The sequence below is a fragment of the Phalacrocorax carbo genome, chromosome 4 (assembly GCF_963921805.1).
Source record: "Phalacrocorax carbo chromosome 4, bPhaCar2.1, whole genome shotgun sequence".
NCBI lineage: Eukaryota > Metazoa > Chordata > Aves > Suliformes > Phalacrocoracidae > Phalacrocorax > Phalacrocorax carbo.
This window is the reverse complement of record NC_087516.1, coordinates 41529115-41550255: the sequence shown is the minus strand read 5'-3', so window position 1 is coordinate 41550255 and position 21141 is coordinate 41529115. Positions and strand designations below refer to the sequence as shown.

Here is a 21141-nt window from a genome sequence, read left to right as displayed (position 1 = left end):
ATCTCTATAATTTCCTTGCCATTTGATCAACTCATCTTAATTTCACTTTCTTTTATTTCTGCATTCACTTCACTTCTTGTGAGTGATCGAGTCTGCCTCTAACATTGCACACACATAGCTTTAAATTTTTGGTTTTATTAGAACCTTTTATTATCTAGGATTAGTGTCAGCTTCTGCCGTTTGCTTAAGAAGCTTTGGTGCAGTATCAGGAGTCACTGCAGAGAGCACCAGGAGCAGTAATCACCGAAACAAGGTATTTGAATATATTCACTCTTCTGAGGTGCCTTCATGCGATATCATTAGGGTGCAGGGGCACGCTCCTTGATTGACAAGACATTGAAGTTCACTGTAAAAAGTGCACAAGCCCAGCTCAAAGCTGCACTCAGCAGATCACCAGCCATTCCTGGGACTGTCACTGTGCCAGTAGCAACACGGCCCCCTTCCTCCTCATCTGTCACATCCGTGACTCCAGAAGGTCAACAGGACCCAGTGCTGACTCCTGATGCGGGCTGACATTTACTCCAGTTTTTGTACTGCGTGCCAGTCGGTTTGGCACTGAAGGTCAGTTTGTCTAACATATCCTGTGTGAGTTGGGCACATCCTTTTGGCATTCATCTGTTTCTGTTCAGTAGTTCAGCACAGAGCCTTTAATCAGCCTGGATTATACAGAGAGATGTATAGTGCAATATGCCATTCGCTGGATATGATTATAATGACTAAATTTCAGCTGTTCCAGGCAGGTGATCCCTATCAGCTTTTCCAAAGTGTGCCCCAGTACGCAGCAGCAGCATCTGAATTCAACAGTGATCAATGCACAGTGCAATATTTTCTTTATGTTGAATAATAGATCATGCAAACCTATGTTCACCTACTGATATAAGACGATAAATAGATGTGTCATTGGGCATCTTCCGGTCTCAGCATCAGCGTACCTACTGCACACATCATCTAGCAGAGGTGCCTTCCTGAATGTCTTTCTGCATGCTGGCAAAGCCCCTCTTTCCTTTTCACATCTTCATGAATCCTTTAGGTACACCATATATATCACTTCTGCAATATAATGATTCCCAATCCTGCTATGCAGTCCATTTGTTTGCAATGTACCACATTCATTTCTAATGCAAGTGATGTCACACTCCTTTCAACTCTGTGCATTCTTTCTCCTACCTTGAAAATGCATAGATGATCTCTTTCCTTCCTCTGCATGTAAGTTATGAGGAGCTACAAAATTGTGTTGTTGTGGGGTCTCAGCACAGGAATCTGTGGCCTCTTGGGCCATTTTTGAATCAGATGACTTTTACTTGCAATATTGTTCTTCTAGGTATAGTCAGTGAGTCTGTGCAGTGCTTTTTATGTGGAAGGTTTTTATAACTATTTTTAAGTTTAGCAACCTTAGCCTTTCCAGCTTTTCTGATATTTTGAGAGTCTCTGTGCGTGTAGGTTTTTGACTATTTTACAGCTTTGCATAGTAATTACATCATATTATGCTACAGTAACTCAAGTTTGATTGTTTAAGTGTCTGAGTAGGACATTTCCTGAAAAATTATTTCTACACACACAGCTTTGCACTTGACATTTCTATATGGAAGCCATTAAGCAAGAGATTAATTCTCCTTTGGGGTCAGGGCAGTTCTTATCTCTGTGAGTGGTCCTACTGACTTCAAAAGGACTTCTCCTATCAGTCATGATTGTAGGACTGGACTCTTGACTTCATATTTTGGAGACAATTTAAGGCCTGTTCAGCAGCAGCTGCTTGTGGCATGGAGTGGGATACGTATTTGGTGCCAAGCAGTCAGGTTTACAGTTTATTGCTTATCCCACTCCAATGAAAACCAAAAAGCCATCTTGTTTGTCTTGTCCATCACTCCTTCAGCAAAGCAACAAATGTCAGAACATGTTGTGGAATAAAAAAAAAAAAGAAATGGAGCAACAATACATGCAATTTTATTTTTTTTTTTCCTTTTTAAAGTAAGTGCAGGAAACATGATTTTGCTGCTGTTCCAGTCATTGTTTGGTAGTTTTGCTAATTGTAATAAATGTTCTGAACTATCATGAACTAGCATCTAAGTAACAAAGGGTTTCCTTACTCGGTATTACCACTTGAAAAAGTCTACATATCAGTTATGAAGTCTCATTTATAAGTATCTGCCAATTATTTTGCAATTTGAAGTATCCGATTTTTTTCATCTTCCATCATATTCACTTGCAGGGATTGTCTTTTTCACAGGCCCTGCACTGTGTCAAAAGAAATGCTCAGGAAAGATATTGTACCTAAGAGAATCAGAGAAAACCTGCATTTCCCCAGTGATTTCTGGGACTTCATTTCTCCTGCCAGTAAAGATTTAGTTATAAGTATTCGCCATGCAAGTCCATCTTTATAAAAGGATATTGTGTTTTGATTATTTAGAACCTGAAGTCACGAAGGGCATGTTGTAATTAGATTTACTTTGGTAGGAATTGAAAATGTATTGGAGTAGTCAGAATCCCCAGGGGAAGGTTTCTAATAAAATCTCCATTGAATTTATTCATACGTGGAAAGAACAGTCAACATTTGAGGTATGAAATGTCAATAAAAGTAAAAAAGTATTAGCACTCAGTGTATGTTACCTTGCACGGCCTTGCTGGTTAGAATATTGCAGCTTTGTTCCACAAAGCTCCTATTTGCTTTTAAAAATATAATCTCTAAAGGAAAATAGAATTAGTCTGTTAAAAACAGAGCTCCCTAGTCATGAAAACGGGTAGTTTAGTATAAGATATAATCTAAGAATATATATTTTTTTAAAACTATCTTACAGAAGTGAAAGGTAAAATATCTGTAATGTTTTTCATTATCATGAATGCAGATGAGAGGATCATTTTCTCATATTCATGCGTGTGGGGATTTGCTGGCATCCTAATGGTGGCAGCAAGCAGTCTGCTTGCTCTTTTATCTTCTCTACTGGCTTGGATAAAAGATAGCAATATAAAAAGTGTTAAGGAAGAGCAAATATGGCAGAATGTTGTTCCATTAACTTGTTGTCCTCTTTAATAAACTTCTAACCTAAGCCTGTATTCCTGTGATACCTACCAGTCCTGAGTTCACTGCCAAATCCTAAATTAGTGGCAAAGGGTGAAGTTTTTATTTTCCAGCCAGTTCTTCTGGGATGGTACCATCTGCTTCCATAGCCCCAAACAAACCACCAATAGTAATTCAGAATAAAAACACCCCTAGATGGGATAACATTCCTCAGGGGCTGCAGTGTTACAAAGCACATGGCATAGGATCCAGTTTCACGTCTATCCTCTGATAAGGAAGTACAGCCTGGAAGCCGTCCAGGTCTCTTCTACATAGGGAGAGTTACGTGTCTTTGTCCCTTGCTGATCAGCTGTCAGCAGGAATGTGTTCCTTCTAGCCTCTTGCTCTAAAACTCATTGTGTGAGTGTTGACCTGCATTGATTGAATTGAACAGTTGGATTGGACTTTCTTCAGCCTGTTGTCTCCTTGGTGTTCAGGGTAAACCCCTTTTACCCTCCTTCCACCACAACTTCAAGGAATCCGTGAGCAACATTTAATTCCTGAGAGCTGTCAGTGTATTTGCTGCATTAGAAACATGGCCGTCTTGGTTGTTTCTTTTTTTTTAATGCTTAGTTTCCAGTACAAAATTCCTGCTTATAAATTTAAAATGCACTTTTCATTATTATTCTCTAACACTAACTTTAAATATCTCATTTGTTTTCTATATTGTCTGTGGAAAAGGCTGTTAATTCAAGTAAACTCCCTATGTTTATTCATGGAAAAAATGGAAACATGGGAAATTATTTGCCTATGAGTTAAATTACCACTGGAGACAAGGTTTAGGAGCCCTAAATTCTCAAATTTCTGTAGAAAAGCAGATGTTTGATTCCCAACAGCAGCTCTGTACCCATCCACTGTCACCTTTCTGCCTTTCTCTAGTCAGCACCTATGAGACTGAAACGAATTGAAAAGTTTTGCTAATCTTCAAATGCAAGTTATTCCACGTGGAATACTGAGACTACATTAAACACTTTGGCAGGTTTCCGGAGTCCTTTTCTTTTTATGTTATATGGGTTTACTTAGTAATGAACAGAATTTGTTGTGGATTTTGTTTTTGGTTTTGTTTTTTAAAAAGAGTTTCTGCTTGACTGTCTACCATGCTCTATACCTATTTACATGTCTATCACATTGCCTATTTCTGATCTAGAGTCCGTTTTGAGGTGAATAAAGGTGAATGTTTTTTCTTTACAGTACCCGTTGTCTATGCCTTCCATAGCTTTGCAATTGTGGAAGGCAGTCCACCTACATTCACACAAACACACACAGAGACACATGGTCCAAACATCTTCAGTATTGCTTGTCCACGTACATTGCCAATCTTCTCAGTTTTTAAGCATGGCATGATGCTTTCTGTCATTCACAGTTTGTTTTATTCATCCTTCAGGTCTCCTGTAATGGCTGGAGGTCTATTTGCCGTTAACCGGAAATGGTTTTGGGAGCTGGGAGGCTATGATCCAGGATTAGAAATATGGGGAGGAGAGCAGTATGAAATCTCCTTTAAGGTAAGTCGTCAAGTCACCTTATATGATGCTTCCTTACTTGTTTGGTACAAGACTCAGTCTTACACCTCTGGATTTTCATTGCTCATACGCTTTGTGATCATGATGCTTTCATTCATACTGACTTTTGTCTTTTAACTAAAATTAATTTAGTACAATAGTACTTTTTTCCTTTAGGAATTTCCACTAATTTCACAGAAAACTATGCCATAAATATATGCTCTAGAAGCCATACAAAAGTAACACGGAGTGTAGTTCTCTCTGAAAATCTGGTGGCTTACCACCATCAAACAACAAAGTTCTACCTTGTCCCTTTCGTCAAATCTTCTCCACTTATCTTCTCTCAGGTGCTGCATTTGTTTCATGCTCAAGTATTGAGCTCAGCTCAGTAAGCCAATAGAGAACTAACCCAGAAAAAAAGGTAATTGCATCATTTTCTGCCCAGGTCAACAAGTTTAATTGTCTCAGGGGGTAGGATTCCCTGGAGTCAGCTCAGGGAAATGAATCGAAATGGAAAAAGAAAGTTGTAGGAAGAACCATCCCTTTCGGCAGCAGTGAATCACTAGATCAGCTCAACTGCTAGGAGCTGTTATCTACTGGCCAAATTTTCAAAATCAGATGATTTTTAATTGTATTTGAATAACTGTAATGATGAAAAACATGGGGAGTTTTCAAGTGCTCAGGTTATGTACAACCAGTCATGGTATATCCTTTATGTCAACACGTGTACTCAGCTTTTATATGTTGAGCTGGAAGTCTTGTTACGTTCCACAGGTAAAATAGGTATTTGCATTAGTTTGATGAGGACTAACATGTCTAATTTTGAAAATTAAGTTTATTATGTTCCAGTATGCCCAAAGACGTAAGAACTCTATGTGCAAAGATTTTCAATGTCCTGATAGAATTTCTTGACACAGATGAATTGAGTCAAGTATATTTGGATAAAGCTTGGATCTGAAATTAGAATTCACACTTAGCTTCAGGGTCTTTCTAACCTACCTCCAAACTCCAACAGTGTACAGCTCAGTAAATAAATTTAGTATGGCAGCCATGACTAATATCATACATCTTGCTGCATCTGAGTTTCAACAGTGATTAAAACAAGAGAGCTGAGGCCATTCTGTTGAATGAAACGTACAGCGTGATCCAACTGTAGACTGCCAGGCTGTCTTTACAGGAGTTATGAAGAACATTAAAATGGTTTGTATTAACTGTGTTACTCTCATGTTTCTCCAAATAATTTTTATACCCTAGCAAAATAAAACAAGAAGGCAGAGGAAATCCAATAGCCAGGCAGTGTATTTAGAATATATTGATTTACCTTCTGTCCATTTAGGTCATTTCAGAGGCAAATGTAAGTAGTCACTAGTAGCTGTCGCAATGTTCTTTGACAGGTCACCCAAGACTTTATTATCCTATTTCAAATATTCTTTTTATTCATCATCACAAAGAATATACTTGTAATGCTCTCCAGTCTTTGTACAGAAACCATGGTAACAACACTAGAAATTGAGATACTAGGTTGTCCCAGTGTGTTTTGCTCAAGAGATAGTTTTTTTGGAGGCAGCTGTGTCACGCTGGGTCTCATTTCAGGCAACCTCATTCATCTCATTAGTATGTACTGACCTTAGGGTCCCAGTCCTTTCTTATTAGTGTTAAAAGAAGAAAGAAGTACGCTTTAGAAATTATTGCCAAATAGGAACAACTTTCTATTGGAAGAATTTAACAGATGTAAGTTTTAAAAAGAAGGCTGCTGTTTTGTTTGGAATGATAAAAAATGGGAGAAAAAATCATGGAGGCGGGAGGGAAAATCAGAAAGGACTGGGTTTTATTATATCAGAATCACCAACATCAGCTTGGGAAAGGTTCCTGCTTTAACAGTTTCTACTGTAGCTATAGATTCAGTCATCTTAAAACTTATCTAAAGGAAGACAAGTTAGCCAGAAAGTTTAATTTACTGGCTTTATTCACAAAACTTGGGAAGATGGTTGACTTGCCATCTCTGTTGTTATTCACAAAGTCAATGAAAAAGCCAGATGACCAGCCTGGTTCAGTTTCCTCAGCTGCTTGAGTGGGTCCGAAACTACATCTTACCTTTCCTTAGAGTGTCCATGTCTGTGGCACCTGAGGAAGTGTTGTAGGATGGGTACCCCTTGGTGATGCCATGTCTCACGTTAATGGTATTTTGCTTGGAAGATAACTACTTAGAGTATCCTGCCTCAATAACATGTCTAACTGCCAGACATTTAGCTGTTCTCACTCATTTCTCCTTTGACTCCATTAATTCTTACTATTTTGTAAAAACATGACTGGTTTTCATTAAAAAGTTGTAAAAAGCAGCTGATCCGAAATATCTCCTAATTGTGGGAAGTTTGTATTCGAAGGACTGTTTCAGGCTGATCTTTAACCTTAGTGAGAGACACAGTGTTCCTTCTATGTTTTTCATATATCATCTTGTTTTTAACTTTGAGATCCATTGGTACAAAAGATGCTGTATAATTGTAAATAAGCGATCTAGCTACGGTGAACAAAGACCATGCTGATGGCACAACCTTCCCAGTGTCAGACTGGGGATTCTTGTGGCTAATTCAAATGCAGTGATGTAATTATGAGGGGGTACATGCCAGAGCAAGAGCTGTCATGTGCTCCCTGAAAGGAAGCAGTGTCTGCTTTGTCTTGAACTGGTTGCCCTGCTCTGTGAGCTGGAGTGAGGAGTGTTCACAGATTGTTTCTGGCCCTCTACTCAGTCATGCATTTTAAACTCCGTGAATCGACAAACCTTCTGCTTAGCATTTTAACAGCAGGTCCAGGTACTATAGAATAGACAAGCTGTGGCATATGTCTCTAATTAGCACCGCTAATGTTTTGATGCAAAGGTAAGCTTACAGGTATGTTAAGGAAGATATTTGATAAATGTGTGTGTCAAATATCGTGTTTTTATGTCCAAATTCACTGGTGAAAAATGTGGAATCATGTTTAAGAAACAGTATATGTTTGATATTCTCTGGCCTAATTTTATTTGGAGAAAAATTTCCTAGATGTTGGAATGAAACTTCACCACACAGAAACATTTGCATGCCAAGGGGAAAAGGCCACTTGATAATCGATGTCCTATTAAGAAAAAGCATCTTCTTGACCAAAAGCCTCTGCATTACTGTACCAGGGATATCCACAGTCACCTCCACAACTCAAGTTACAGGAGTGTTTGCTACACAGCAGGTGGGAAGCCACAAGTGCAAAGTGTGGGCTTAGAGAGTCAGAGAAACTGGATCTTTCAGAAAAGTATGATAGCTAGATCTGTGCTAGTCAAGACTCAATAAAATAGTTTGTCTAAGTCCTCTGACTTAAGGAATTATTAGCTGCTTCATCATGAACTTAATATCAACTGCTCTGCTCCCTGTAATCTTCTACTGCGCTTTGCAAACCCGAGACACGCAATGAATTAAAGTCTGGTGCTGGATCAAGGGCCATCATGCAAGCTCAAAGGAATCACTAATAATAGCAAAGCCATATTGCTTTATGAGTTCAAGATGCTGAGACGGAGTTCAAGGACTGATTAAAAATTAGATTAGCAGGACAAGTGGTTGCCTGGGGAGTCAGGCAGCAGTTCCTGACAAGGAGAGCTTGAACCAGATTTAGGAAAGGTACTCAGGCTGAGAAGCCTGGAGGGAAAGTGTGTAGATTTTGATGTTTCTCTCTGGCTGTTTCACTAGATGTGACCTGGGGTGACAGACACCCGGCTTCAGTGCAGAGCACAGCCCTGACCAAAAGTCTCTTTCTGGGAGGGAGGCTGCATTATCTCATTGTACAGGGACAGAAGGTGGGTGGTGTGAGCAAAAATATATGTTTGTGTGTGTTTGGGGGGAAAGGGTGTTCGATGGAAAAAGAAAGATACTACAGAGAGTCTGCAGTGATCCTAAATTTACTGCAGCATAATTCAATAAGTTTCTCCAAAATACAGTATGCTTTATAATGTTTCTGTGACATTTGGAATTGTGCCATAGCAGGAAAGGAAAATTCCTTAAACTTCAGGCATGACTACTCCAGGTGCTGATTTGTCAGGAACATAAAGAGACAGGTTAAAAAAAAATTTAAAAAAAAAAAGCTGCTGCCTAAAAATTTGCTTGACCTTTATTTCCTTTACTACAAAACGCAATATATTTCCCTTTTGTTCTTTTCTTGCTTAGAAACGTTGCTGCAGAGGACAACAGCAAGTGTAGCACTGGGTGCCATGCTGATTAAATGCTGCTTCCAAATCAGAGCACACGCATGCACATTCAGTGGGTGGTAAGGCAGCCACAACCCATCTCAAAATATGTCGTCTTCGTTAAATAGTTTCTTAGATTAATTTTTATATAAGAAATAAATGTGCAGCATTTAAATTTTTTTGGCAGCATAACCTTGGGATCAATTTTTTTTATTAAAAAGATGTGTGATACCTTGCTAATGATACTGTTCAGCGTGTGCTAGATTTGCGATAGCCGGTGAAGCGCTAGAACTGACCTGATTAAGAGTGTCTCTTCTCAATAACCAGGAAAGCTACTATTTAGGAAATCCTAAATTTAAATCTGTTAGAAATGCACAGTTTACCTAGTAATGTCCAAAGTATAGAGCAGTGAAAGATACTCATTTCCTATGTTTGCTGAAGATCCTTTATGCTGGATGTTCCTTAGGCATCGTAAATCATTCTTTAACAAAAATGCCAATGGTGCTACCCTAGCTATATCTAGAGTTCTTTTATCCTTATCCATGCCAACACATCTTCCAGATTCTCTTCATCCCTCTTTTCCAACCCTCACCCTCAAGTCCATTAATCCCTTTCTTTATCACCATTATCATCATCATCATTAATTCCCTCCGCTGCTGGCAACCTTGGCAGGAGATGGGGAGTGGGGGAGCATCATCACTTGTCACTGCAGTTGAAATCTACATGAAGAACTGACAAACATGGACTATTGCCACTTTTCTTAATATTTTAGAGGTGCCAGTGAGTATCGTTGAAATATCCACAGTCAGTTCCCAGTTTACACGGTACAGTTTTAAAATCTGACAGGAAATCCCACTGCACCGCAAGTAAATGGTTTTGCTGTTTGTGAACCCATTGACTGCAGATTTGCAGTCAGTGACCCTATTTTTCAATTTTTTCTTGCATTTAGCTGAACATTCTCACTACATGGAAAAGTTCACAGGAAAGTATTCTTTCTCCTTTTCTGCAACTGCTAAATCTGTTCTTTTGGCTTATATTTCAGGACAAGTGACTGAAAAATCCCATAAAGTTTTTATATACTTATTTTCTACAACTTTTTCAGCCCCGTTGTGGTAATAAATTTCTCCTCTTTGTAGTCTGTACTTCTTGCACAATGCTCAGAGCACCATGCTGACAGCTTTGCATTGAATACTTTATATTCCTCTTCCACCAGTTTACTGTTTGTTTGGTTTTTCCATCCATTTCAGTGCCTCTCGCTGTTGTCTGTCTTGTTACTGACTCTCAGCAGTAGTATATTTCTTAATTAGTTTTGAAGACCGATCCAAAATCCATTTAGTCCCCCTTCAATCTTTTACATAATTTGCTGTATGTTTATGTTCCTGTTCCACAACAACACATCCTCCACTGCTCAAAAATCATGAGCCTCTTACTGCAGTAATTATGATTACAGTGTAGCATATGGATTGGAGTCTCATTCTCGCGTGCGCAGTATTTACATTTTCCAGATAGTCCCCAGGCTGGATCACTCATAATCTACGTAGAAAGGGCGGGGGGAGGGGGAACCCACAAGAGCAAGCAGAATTCAATTTTAAAGACAAAGTAGTGATGTGAGAAGAGGGTGATTCACCCAAAGTCCCACAAGAGCTGTAGAACAGAGCCAAAAAATGCATCTGTGACATCTAAGCTCCAGTCAGGAACAAAGCCACATAAGCACAGCTTAATCTCTTTTAAAGCTTGTGCTAATGCTTGCAGTTTGCTTTCAACCATCCCTATAAAGTGTTTTGCAACATTCTGTTGGAAGGAGCTGTATAAAGATAAATTGTGATATAGTATGTAGTTGACACATAAACTACTCTTCTTTTGATCTTTCCAAGCTGAAATTGCATTGGTTTCATTTTGTCTTTGGTTTTTATACCTCAGCTGCAGACCAGATTCATTGCTTTTGTAAGAAGGAGATGTGAGCTATCTCGAGAGTTTCATTGCTTGCTCCTTAGACAAACAGGGAGGCATCGGTGTTGTGATACCACTTCACAAAATGTCCCACACCACCTGAATTCCTTTCATGGTACACTGGAGGTCTGTAATATTTAACACAGATGTCATTCTCCAATTTCTTGCATTTAGCGCAGGTGACATAAAAATGCACATTTTGAAGACAAAGTTGCCAGAATTGATCTTCCCAGGAAAATATAAAAAATGCTTTTAAAATCATTCTGAAGCTGAAAGATAAACAGGAGCAGCTGCTAAATGTCCTTCAAGGCAGCCCAAGATTCATTTCAATTACCCTGCACAGCACACCGCAGGTGCAGCACAGCATTTTCAAGTTTTATAGCTATCAAATATAAGCCTAACACAAAGCGTTATTTCCTCCCACTTGTTATTGCCTCAGCATATCTGACAGGTTTTTTCTAATTCCTTTTCTCCTTTTCTTTTCATATTTCTTTTACTGATATTCTACTGCTTTAGAGGAAATGCAATATGTGTCTGCTTCAGCTCTCATTGTCTGAGTTAAAGTAATGCTGGCCTATAAGTATTTCTGCTTTCGTGTCTTAAATTCGTTCTGTGGCTGACCTTCCTCTGAGTCAAATTGCTACGCTGTCCAGTCTTCAAAGGCTAAGAAACCTTGATTAATCACTGTAATATCTTGTCTATCCTTTGAAATAACACCTTAATTTAAAAAGCAAGAACAAATAGTAAATATGGGTCTGCATTTTCATTGGTGTACTGGGTGTTTGAAGACAGCCACAGAGAGGAGACTTCTGCTAAACAAATGACATACAAAGTATTGGCAGAAAGGTGAATAACTTTTTTTTAAATGGTGATACTTCCCACCTTATTTTAATGTTACCATTTTTATGATTTTGAATATGTTTATGAACATGTTTTTCAGTGAATTGGGTGACATGCGATTAAACAGGTGAGGGTTTCAAGATTTTCTTTAAGAAGCAAATTTTACTAAATGTTTTTGAAAAGGAAATAATGAGCATGTCTACATGGCATAGCAAGACTGCTCTGGGCTGGAGTGAGCTATTTTGGTACGGAGGAGAAGCACTCATTTGGGTCTCCATTTCCAACCTACCTGTAATTTTCCTCCCTGAGGAGGACTGTGCTCACTAGGAGACCAGATGGGATATCCTCACCACAGAAACAGGGACTGAAATACTCTTGATTCTGTCAACATACGTGCTTCAGCAGAGTGATGCCCAGGCCAGCTGCCCTGTGCCGCTAACCTGCAAAAATTTCTCTCCTTTTCTGAGAAGCTAGCATGCGCCAGAGAAGCACCTACCCAGAAGTCCTGTGCCTTAGTTAAGAATTAGTTGTGTTGGGAGGTGGTAAGTAGCAGCTTCCCAAGTAGCTCTCAGTTGTACCCGACGGCACCCACGTGTCTGTGGAATTTCAGGACAAAGGCAAACATGTCATTTTGCCCCACCTTCAATGGTTTCAAACCTTACTTAACCATTTACACTAGCGTACATCAGTTTATCCTGTACTGTGGTATAAATCCTTGAACATTTCATTACCAGGTGTCAGCTGGATGCCGTAGCTAACAGCTAAGGGACTGTAAGGGCTAATAGACAAATGACCCATAAGAAGCAGCTTCCTAAATCACTTTGCAACTCAAGCCTTGACTCTAAATCCCCTGTTTTCCCTGTTCACGGTAGGAATAGCACGTTCAGTCTCAGGGGCTAGATTCCAGCGTGCTACCTTCAGCAAGTGCTTTAAGTCACATTCCAGCACCAAGTTATCCCATATTGCAGCATTTAGCATCTGCACATTCAGATTATTAAAATTGAGTCCCAAGCTCACAGCCGCACTGCCAGGACCGAGCAGATATTCCCACTCTAACACAAACAGGCAAGCACAGCAAAAGAGGCCAAACTCTTGCCCATTTTCACTGTTGTTTTAAATGAATGGAATTAATCATTTTGTTTTCCTGTGATTTCAAAGAGCCAGTAGCTACAGCCAGCTGGTGGGCAGGACAAAAAAGACAGAATGAGAAATGTATGGTAAAAAAGTGCAGAGACGCGCATTCTTCTCTGCAGAATTCATGCAGAATGTCAAGTATTTGTGATCACATCAGATTTTCCAATATCTTGGGTTTTCTAAGGCTCTGATTACTGTTCTTTTAATTCAGAGCATATAAACTTCTGGATTAATTCCTTTCGTATAGAAATTGTTTGTGAAACTTTCAGTTGCCTATGTTTTGCTCTGCTTTAGCCTCAGTTGCAAGTTTATTTCAAGCCATTTTGCTCCAGAGTGCATCAAAGACAGATAAAATTCCTTCAGGTACATAATGCAAGGACCTAAATTCTCATCCGGATTCATCGAGATGTTTCATGAAGCATCTTTATGTAGGTCCACATAAAGAAGTATGGAAAGGACAAGCCATTTCTCTTTCTCAGCTTTGGTGTGGTTTTCTTTTAAATTGAGTGGGGTGGGAGGGGGTTGGGGTTTCTTTTGTTTTCAGTCCAAAAGCTGAAAGATGAGGCCACAAGTGTCCCTTACCTGGAATAATACCCATTCTGTTCTAATACTTGTTGGGGAACAAAAAAATTGTTTTACAAGGATTAGGAAATAATTTTTATAATACCAATGTTTTCACTCTAAATCAATTTTAAACTCTTGCTGAGTGGTTGGTTTTAGGATACTTACCGAGTTCTGCTTGGGAATTCTGGAGGGTGGTTTTGTTGTTGTTTTGCATTTCCATGATTTGCAAAGTCAAATTGCCATTTTTGAAACCAGAAAGTTGTGAATGTTGTCAGTGTGCTCCGTAACTCGTCTGATAGCCATGTTGGAGTTCAGTGGCTCTGTATTGCCAAAGCGTAGAAAATCATGCCCTTAGGTGTTACTGACATGATTGCCATAGTTCCTCAGGCGTGGCACGCAGCCGTGCTCTCACATACACTTGGGAAAACCTGGTCATGCTATCTGAAGAATTGTGAAGAATTCCTTACTTGCTGCCCATCAGGATGCAGTTTGATTTGAGAGGCATGAAGTACTTGCAGCTCCTGTCAATTTTGACTGAGTTTTGGTAGGTCAGACCTGAAGCATCAAACCTGTGTACTCCAGATGGTTCCATCTGTTTCAGTATTAAAGCATTATTGATGAAATGTAGTGGCATGATCTTTCGTCTCTGCCTACGCACATTTGAGCAGAACGAAATTAATTTTTGTTCCTTTTCCTTTACAAAATTAAGAGTATCTTAGTATTTAAGCTTTGTATTCACTATTCAAAAAAAGAAAGCCAGGTATTTTGGAAAAAAAAATGGTTTTTACTTCCAATTGATGGCTTGCTTTACTCACATAAACTTCTTGTGAAATTTTGGTCCTGTATGTTTTAAACAACAGACACAATAATATCTTGGTTGTGTTGCAGGATGATCATTGGTATGTATTCTAAATATGTTTAATGATTTTATTTTGAACATACTCTGCTTTTGCACAGTGAGATTCGGGTAGAAAAGTCTGCCATATTACCAGATCCCAGCTATCAGCATGCCGAGAAGGCCACCACTGTGACTGTGCAGTTCTGTCAGCACAGAACAATGTGCCGATTTCACATACCCATTACTTAAAATGCCACCTTTGCCCCATTTGTTTCCAGGAATCATTCTTTCCTTTGCTTTGTGTCCTCTTTCCAGGTGTGGATGTGCGGAGGTGGCATGTTTGACGTTCCATGTTCTCGAGTTGGGCATATCTACAGGAAATACGTCCCATATAAAGTTCCTTCTGGAACCAGCCTAGCACGGGTGAGTAATTGGGTCTTGCTGTTTTTCATTTTTGTTCATCATCAGTCTCTTAATTCCCTGTGAACTAGCTTCCAGTAAACCATTAAAATGGAAAATGAATGTTTCTTTATTTTTCTGAAATGAGACGTGCAATTGCTGCAGTTCTGCTGCCTTCCAGAGATAAGATTGCCAAGAATAAAATGAAAGCTTACAAATACAGGGTTGGACGTTTCAGCACAGAAGCTTGTTTCATGCTGATTCAAAAGAACCTAGGAATAACCTAAGGCTTACGGTTCTCCGATTGCACAGTGTTGTCAGTCATAGTTTTCACAAGCAGGACCAATTTGAATGCACATTTTCTTATCACTCAGCGGAACAGGCAGAATCTTGTGAAAGGAACGTTTTCTGAGGCAAAAGGACTGACTAACAATGATTTGAGCTACTGTCTAATTATTGTGTAAAACCTCATTGTGGAATACAGCCAGCTTGGAGCCACATGAGTGAGAAATTACAAGACCTCTAGACATTTCTCAAAGACTACTGAACACATCCATATCCACGAGGGGCTTTTTGCTCAAGAGATGATGTTCTCTAACTTTCTGGAGATGTTCACAGGATGTCAAAAGACGGGAGACAAAGGGCACAGTAGCTTCCAGGCAGATACTAGTATTTATTCATGCTTGAGTTTAATCTTTTCTGGTTTAGAGTATTATTTTTTTTTAATGAAATGGCATTGATATTAAAGTCTGCCTATTGCCATAGGGTAATATTTTATGAATCATATTTTTTCTTAATAATGAAACTGTGGTATGAATAAAAGAATACATTTCTTGCTTTAAGGGGGAGAGATTCTTGGTTTCAGAACCACAGGACAAGGCTTGCTGTAGTAACTGCAGCAGAGGAAAGAGGCCTCCTATGCTGCCTGCCTGACAGCTGGCTAGACAGAGAGGAAGATTTGCCTTAAAACAGCATCCGTGCAGACAGTGAGACACACAATACAGTAATGGGATTAGTGGTGGCGTTAGTGACGGTGACAAAAAACTTTATTGACTGAACTGTGAGATGAGAATCTTCCCCCGGTCCAGCTCGATGTAGTGTCAGAGTTTCCCCATCCAGACTTTTGCAGTGGCTGAAATAAACTGCTTTGTTTATGGTGGACCCTGCAAAAATCACACACAACTTGAAATAAGAAATCCAAACATCCATCTTTGTTTCTCTCTATTACAGCACAAAGTATCTCATTAGAGAATATGCTGCCTTATGCATTACCTGTAGGAGCAAAATGCAATCACTTCTATTTAGACTATTAGCATCTTGTACAGTTTGGCACTTAACTAGCTCTCATGGAGGCACTGCGAGTACTTAGAGCCATCAGGTAGCCACAGCCTGCAGGCTCCCTATACTACTTATTCTAACTTGATTTCAATAAATCACTTGTGAAATATGAAAAAAAAATATTCCAGTTATAAAAATTAAATCTCTGCCCATGCACAGACTGACTGCCCTATATCTTGTGGGAAAACATCTAATGTGCTGGTAGGGTGGGTCTTATCCTTCCCATTCAAATAATGGATAGTTTCTTTTGTGTTGTGGGTGTCCAAAATATGATGCTTGGGTAAATTTCAGGCATATATTTATCAAGAAAATTTGGATTCTCAAGTTCCCAGCTTCTTTCCAGTACAAGATTCTAAATCAAAACGTTGCTGTTACGGTAGATTGCATCGAGGCTCCCAAGAGCACAAGATCTTCTGTATGTTTTAGTGTTTGGGGCTATCTCAATAACAAGCCAAGGAAGAGAGTTTGGTCCCTGACCCATCAAATTGTGTGTATTTTTAAGCCTAAAATACTCTCTTTCATCCAAGCTAGAAAAGGAAAAGCAAGGACATGTTCGTCTTCAGTGTATTAATCCCTTTGACATAGACCACTTTTGGTTCCAAATAAACTGCCCCAAATGGAGCTGTTAGCCAAAATAATACTAGGGAAGTACACACAGGAGTGGCCTGGATATTTCAGCTGTCTTTACATTATCCTCCAAATAGCATATTATATCCTCCAAAGATTATAGTCTACCCCATATGAGTATTTTATCTAAAATTTCCGTCTAGTTCAGGAGTATAATGAATAACACACTCAAGAATATCTGGAAGTATTATCCCTGCTGCCAAAAGCAATACTTTTCACTACTAAGTAGTTTCCACAAAGGTTTTTACTAAATCCTTTTCCATCTTCTGCTATGTGAGGGAGGATGCTGAGGATGCAGTTCAGAAAGGAATGAGCTCTAGGAAGTCCAACTCTGATTGTATAATGATTGCAAGATCCCCTTCATTAATCAAAGGAGAATTTCCCCTTGTGCAGATACTGCATTAAGGAATGACAGATTTCCTCATCTTATCCCACAGCAGCAGCACAAGGGATATGGAGACTGGGGATAGGAAGGCAGAACTTCTAGACAGATTCAGGTGTAGCCCAAATCATGCCATGGGTTTCCTTTCAAGCTGTTTCAGCTTATGTTTGCCCTGAACAAATAAAGCTTAGAGGGAGCATTTTACCTTCCCTCGGGATGTCACCTCTCTATATGTTTTAGCAGAAAGTTTCAACACACAGTTTCGGCTAGCTACATAATGCCTGGCCAATCTAGATATATTTTTAAAGAGCTGTGACTGGGTATGGCTTTATTAAATGAGAGACTTGTCAAAAACACTGTTCTGCCTCTGCATCACTAAGTAACCATTAGCGTACCGCACACAGCAGTAGGTATTGTGGCATCCATTTTCTATGTCCTTCGTATCATTTTTCTTACCTTGTTATCTGCCACTCAAGATCTGCAAGGCTGATGCATATTTTTTGCTGACACATACCCCATACATTGAAAAGTACCCACATATGAAATGCTCTGTCAGTAGAACTGTTTGGTGGTACAGAGCAAAAGTAAAGCAAGCTGTAAACATGCATAGTAGATTTATAAAACAGACTGTGATAACCAAATACAGATAAAAAAGCTGAATATTTTTTCCTGGAGATGTCTTAAGAGGTTGCTGCTTGCCAAATGCAGTCAGTGTCCAATTTACAGGTAACTGCACACAAAGCAAGATTAATGGGCATTCAGATGTCAACACTCATTCTGCATTATAATGCGGAAGCACCACGTAATGATTCGTTCATTCCAAACCTGTCAACCTCTGCACAAAACTGCAGTGACTAATAACCATTTTTTCCGGTTTGTTTTAGGTAAAACACGCATATAGAGAGCATATCCCCAAATCTTAAAGTCCTATGCAAGATCTTGCCCTGTCAATTTTACTGGATTCTTTTAGTTGCTTTGTAGTATTCTTGACTGTTGCTTCATTTTTAACAATTCTAGCTGAGCCATTTTCTTTTAGCCAGTTACCTATGAAATTAGATTTTAAAATATTATTAGCAGTTTCTTGTAGGTGTATCCCAGATTATTATTTTATTTATTTATTTTCGTATTTGGGGGGGATTTTTTTGTATTCATCATTCTGTAAAAGCCATAAGAAATTCATCAATAAAAGCTCACTGTTCCATGCAGAGATGAACTTAGAATTTCAAAATATATCTACAGAAATTTTTTTCATTTGCAGGTATTTTACACAGCATTTTAGCATTAACTACAGAACATTAGAGCATTAGGCCTTTCTGAAGGGAAGGGCAATCCCACTGAAGTTCAAGTTTGGATGCTAACCCAGCAGCGTGGTGAATCCTAACCCTAAGTTGAATTCCTCCCTGCACGCCAGGACATGGGATTCCAGAGCACAGTGATCCTCTGACCCAGCAGGCACAAGCACGATGACATTTGCCTCATAACACAGTGTCGCTGAACTGGAACTTGCACGAGTTTGGGTTCAGGAACTCAGCTGATAAAGGTGGGTTCAGATTCCCACCTGAACCATTTGCTCAGCCTTTTTGTGTGGCTTCAAAAGAGATGGATAAAGAAAATTTCTGTAGCTATACCATCTGCTGCTTTTTTGACAGATCTTCCTTTAATATTATGATATGATTTATTTACTTTTTTTTTTAGCTGCAAATAATATTTGGGGTTTTCTTAAAGCAGCTCACGAACATTTTCTTTTCAGTTTCCAGCCAAGCTAAAGAAGCAAGGAGAATTGGTTAGGTCATGGCTATGTTTTCTCATGACTGGAGTGCAAACTGGCAGGGGTGGCATGCTGTTAAGGGAGCACTGCTGGCACTTTGCAATTACCTCTTTAGCACAAGAGGCTCTAGCACAGAGTCAGTTATGGTTCAGCAGTCACAGGAAGCAGCTGAAACGTCAGCTTAGAGTAAGCAAATTGTTTAGGAATCAGGCAAAAGTTACCTTCTTCAACAGCATAGTTATAATGTGGGATGATGATGATTATACAGTAGAACTTTTAAGTTTCCATTCTAACTTTTTTCATTTATTAGATTTGTAAATTCATCATTAGAATTAATTAAACCAGGATCTCAAAGAGAGCACTTAACAAAGAAAAACTTCAAATTAATATCTTCTAGTGCTTGAATACAAGAAAGCAAAAGTAGTTTTTTTAAATGCTATTTTTTTATATTTTCTCCAATCTGAATAGAAGTTTCTCTTTTAAGATAATAAATGCAACAGGACAGGCAGTGTAACTATCCAAAAGGAATACAAAGAAGATCAAGAACTAGATGTTTCTGGACAATAACAACATCAAAGTGGTGGTAGCTACTTTCCAGGATTCATTCAATAGACTAGCACTGGAAGCCAAGTTACACGGCTAAAGAAATGTATTTGGAATCAAACCCCTGAACTTCCTTCCAGGCTTAGCTGCAGAGGCCGGCTTGATCTACATGTGCCCACAGAGTATGGGTTTGTCAAGTGAGCGTGGCAGTAATCAACAAATTTGTGGCGATGTCGTTACGCTGTCACTCTGCTTTCCGCAGCTCCCCGCCAGCCAGCCCGCAGGGACCTGCAGCCGCAGAGCTGGGGGCGGGCAGCACCCTCCCGGGGACCGTGCCCATCCCTGCCCCGCAGGCTGGCCTCAGGTGAGCCACCAAGCAGAGATGTAGCCTTGAGTCTGTTGGCTGGGTTTTTTTTGGCTCTTTTTCACTTTTTTCCAATGCGTGGATCCTAAAATTTTTTGTGGTGGAGATGCAAACCTTTATCAAAAGAATGAAATCCTGGCTGTTTTTAGATAACATCTGTGGAATTTCAGTGCTAGGTGTTTGCAGGCTGCAGGCTGAGAATAAATAGTCTCTTGCTTCTCTGCCAGCCATGCTAACTCTCATAAGTGTTATTTATATACACCACCAGCTTTGTCACCTAGTTAACATACTGTCTTCCATGGAGAAGCATTTCTTTTATGCCTGCAGACATCTCTTTATTTGGTTGGGGTTTTTTACACAAGTACAGACGATTGCTTGAATGAAACACAGTTAAGTTTTAAACACAGTTAAGTGTAAAGGACCAAAATAGGATATCCAAGAGGGGGAAAGATTGACAAAGACTAGCACTGCCTGAGTTAAAAGGGAGTTAGGCAAGAAGGGGAAAAGGATGAAACCCACCATTGAGACTTAACTGATGTGGGCAGCCTAGATATTGAGACCTGAACATCACAAAGCTGTAATTAGTGTCTAGGAAATTTTATCATGCTTTCACTGTAGAAATACACAGAAATGAGAAATGGTTTTATTCTGACACTGATGGAAGGACCTTTGCATGAAATTGAGGGTACCATTTTTCTCCTGGTGAGTGCTTTAGCGTTTTGTACCTTGCTGCCTCTGTCATATTAATCCATACTTGTTGGAAGGGCTCCTCCAGTCATACTTTGTTCTCCTCCTCCGTGATGATTTATTGTGACATTCTGCTACCCGTATTCCAGAGGAACATAAAGTATAGTTGTCTTGGCTGGATGGATCCCAATGCTCCTTTTAAATGAATTTTACGTAAAACAAACAGTGTATGATGTTTGTTTCCAGCCAGATGAAATGCAGCTGCTTCCAGAAGTAAACAGAGCACCCATTTTGAAGTAGGAACACTGTGCTTCACAAAGCAAACAGTAAAAAACATTTAAATTAGGAAGATGATGCAGGTGGAGTGAAAATAACCCCACTGGAATTTTACTAGGAAGCAAAAGAGATTAATATGTCAGTTGTTGCAGAGACTGTGGTGTTATTTTTAGCAAATAAACAGTCATATCCTCTCTTGTATTTCACAACTGAAATACAGTCAGGCCTCATATGTGCTGTGGTGATTCATATTTGATTGCTGTAATTGAGAGTGATTTTTGATGTCCCGGCTGATGAGAGAAATTACTGTCTTGACAAATAAGACTACACCAGCTGGTGACAACCAGCTTCCTGGAAAATGTTCAGATTGAATGTAGGACAACACGAACTCGTTACAGGATCCAAATGCTCCTGTAGTGGTACAATATTGACAAAAGTAAAGTCTGTGGATTGGGGTCAGGGTTGGTTTCATACAAACAGTGAAATAGGCACAAAAGCAGAAAAAAAAACAGGTTATGCAGGTGAAATGAAACAAATAATAAAATCATTGTCATGCTTTAGTGCCACCAGATGACAAAAACCTACTTTAGAACATCTGGAGAAACTGAAAACAGAAATTACATTTTTATATTAGTTTATCTGCTGTGTCTAGGTTGTCGATGGGAAAAGA

General features: G+C 39.3%; 1 protein-coding gene across 2 annotated transcripts in view; it reads left to right on the top strand.

Annotated features, from left to right (window-relative positions):
• The window catches only part of GALNTL6 (polypeptide N-acetylgalactosaminyltransferase like 6), a 497632-nt gene that overhangs the window by 434938 nt on the left and 41553 nt on the right, over window positions 1–21141 (top strand). For both annotated transcript variants that reach the window (XM_064449716.1, XM_064449717.1), the window contains exons 7-8: window positions 4440–4557; window positions 14403–14510. In XM_064449716.1, the coding sequence (XP_064305786.1) occupies window positions 4440–4557; window positions 14403–14510 (226 nt within the window). The remainder of the gene's footprint in view (window positions 1–4439; window positions 4558–14402; window positions 14511–21141) is intronic.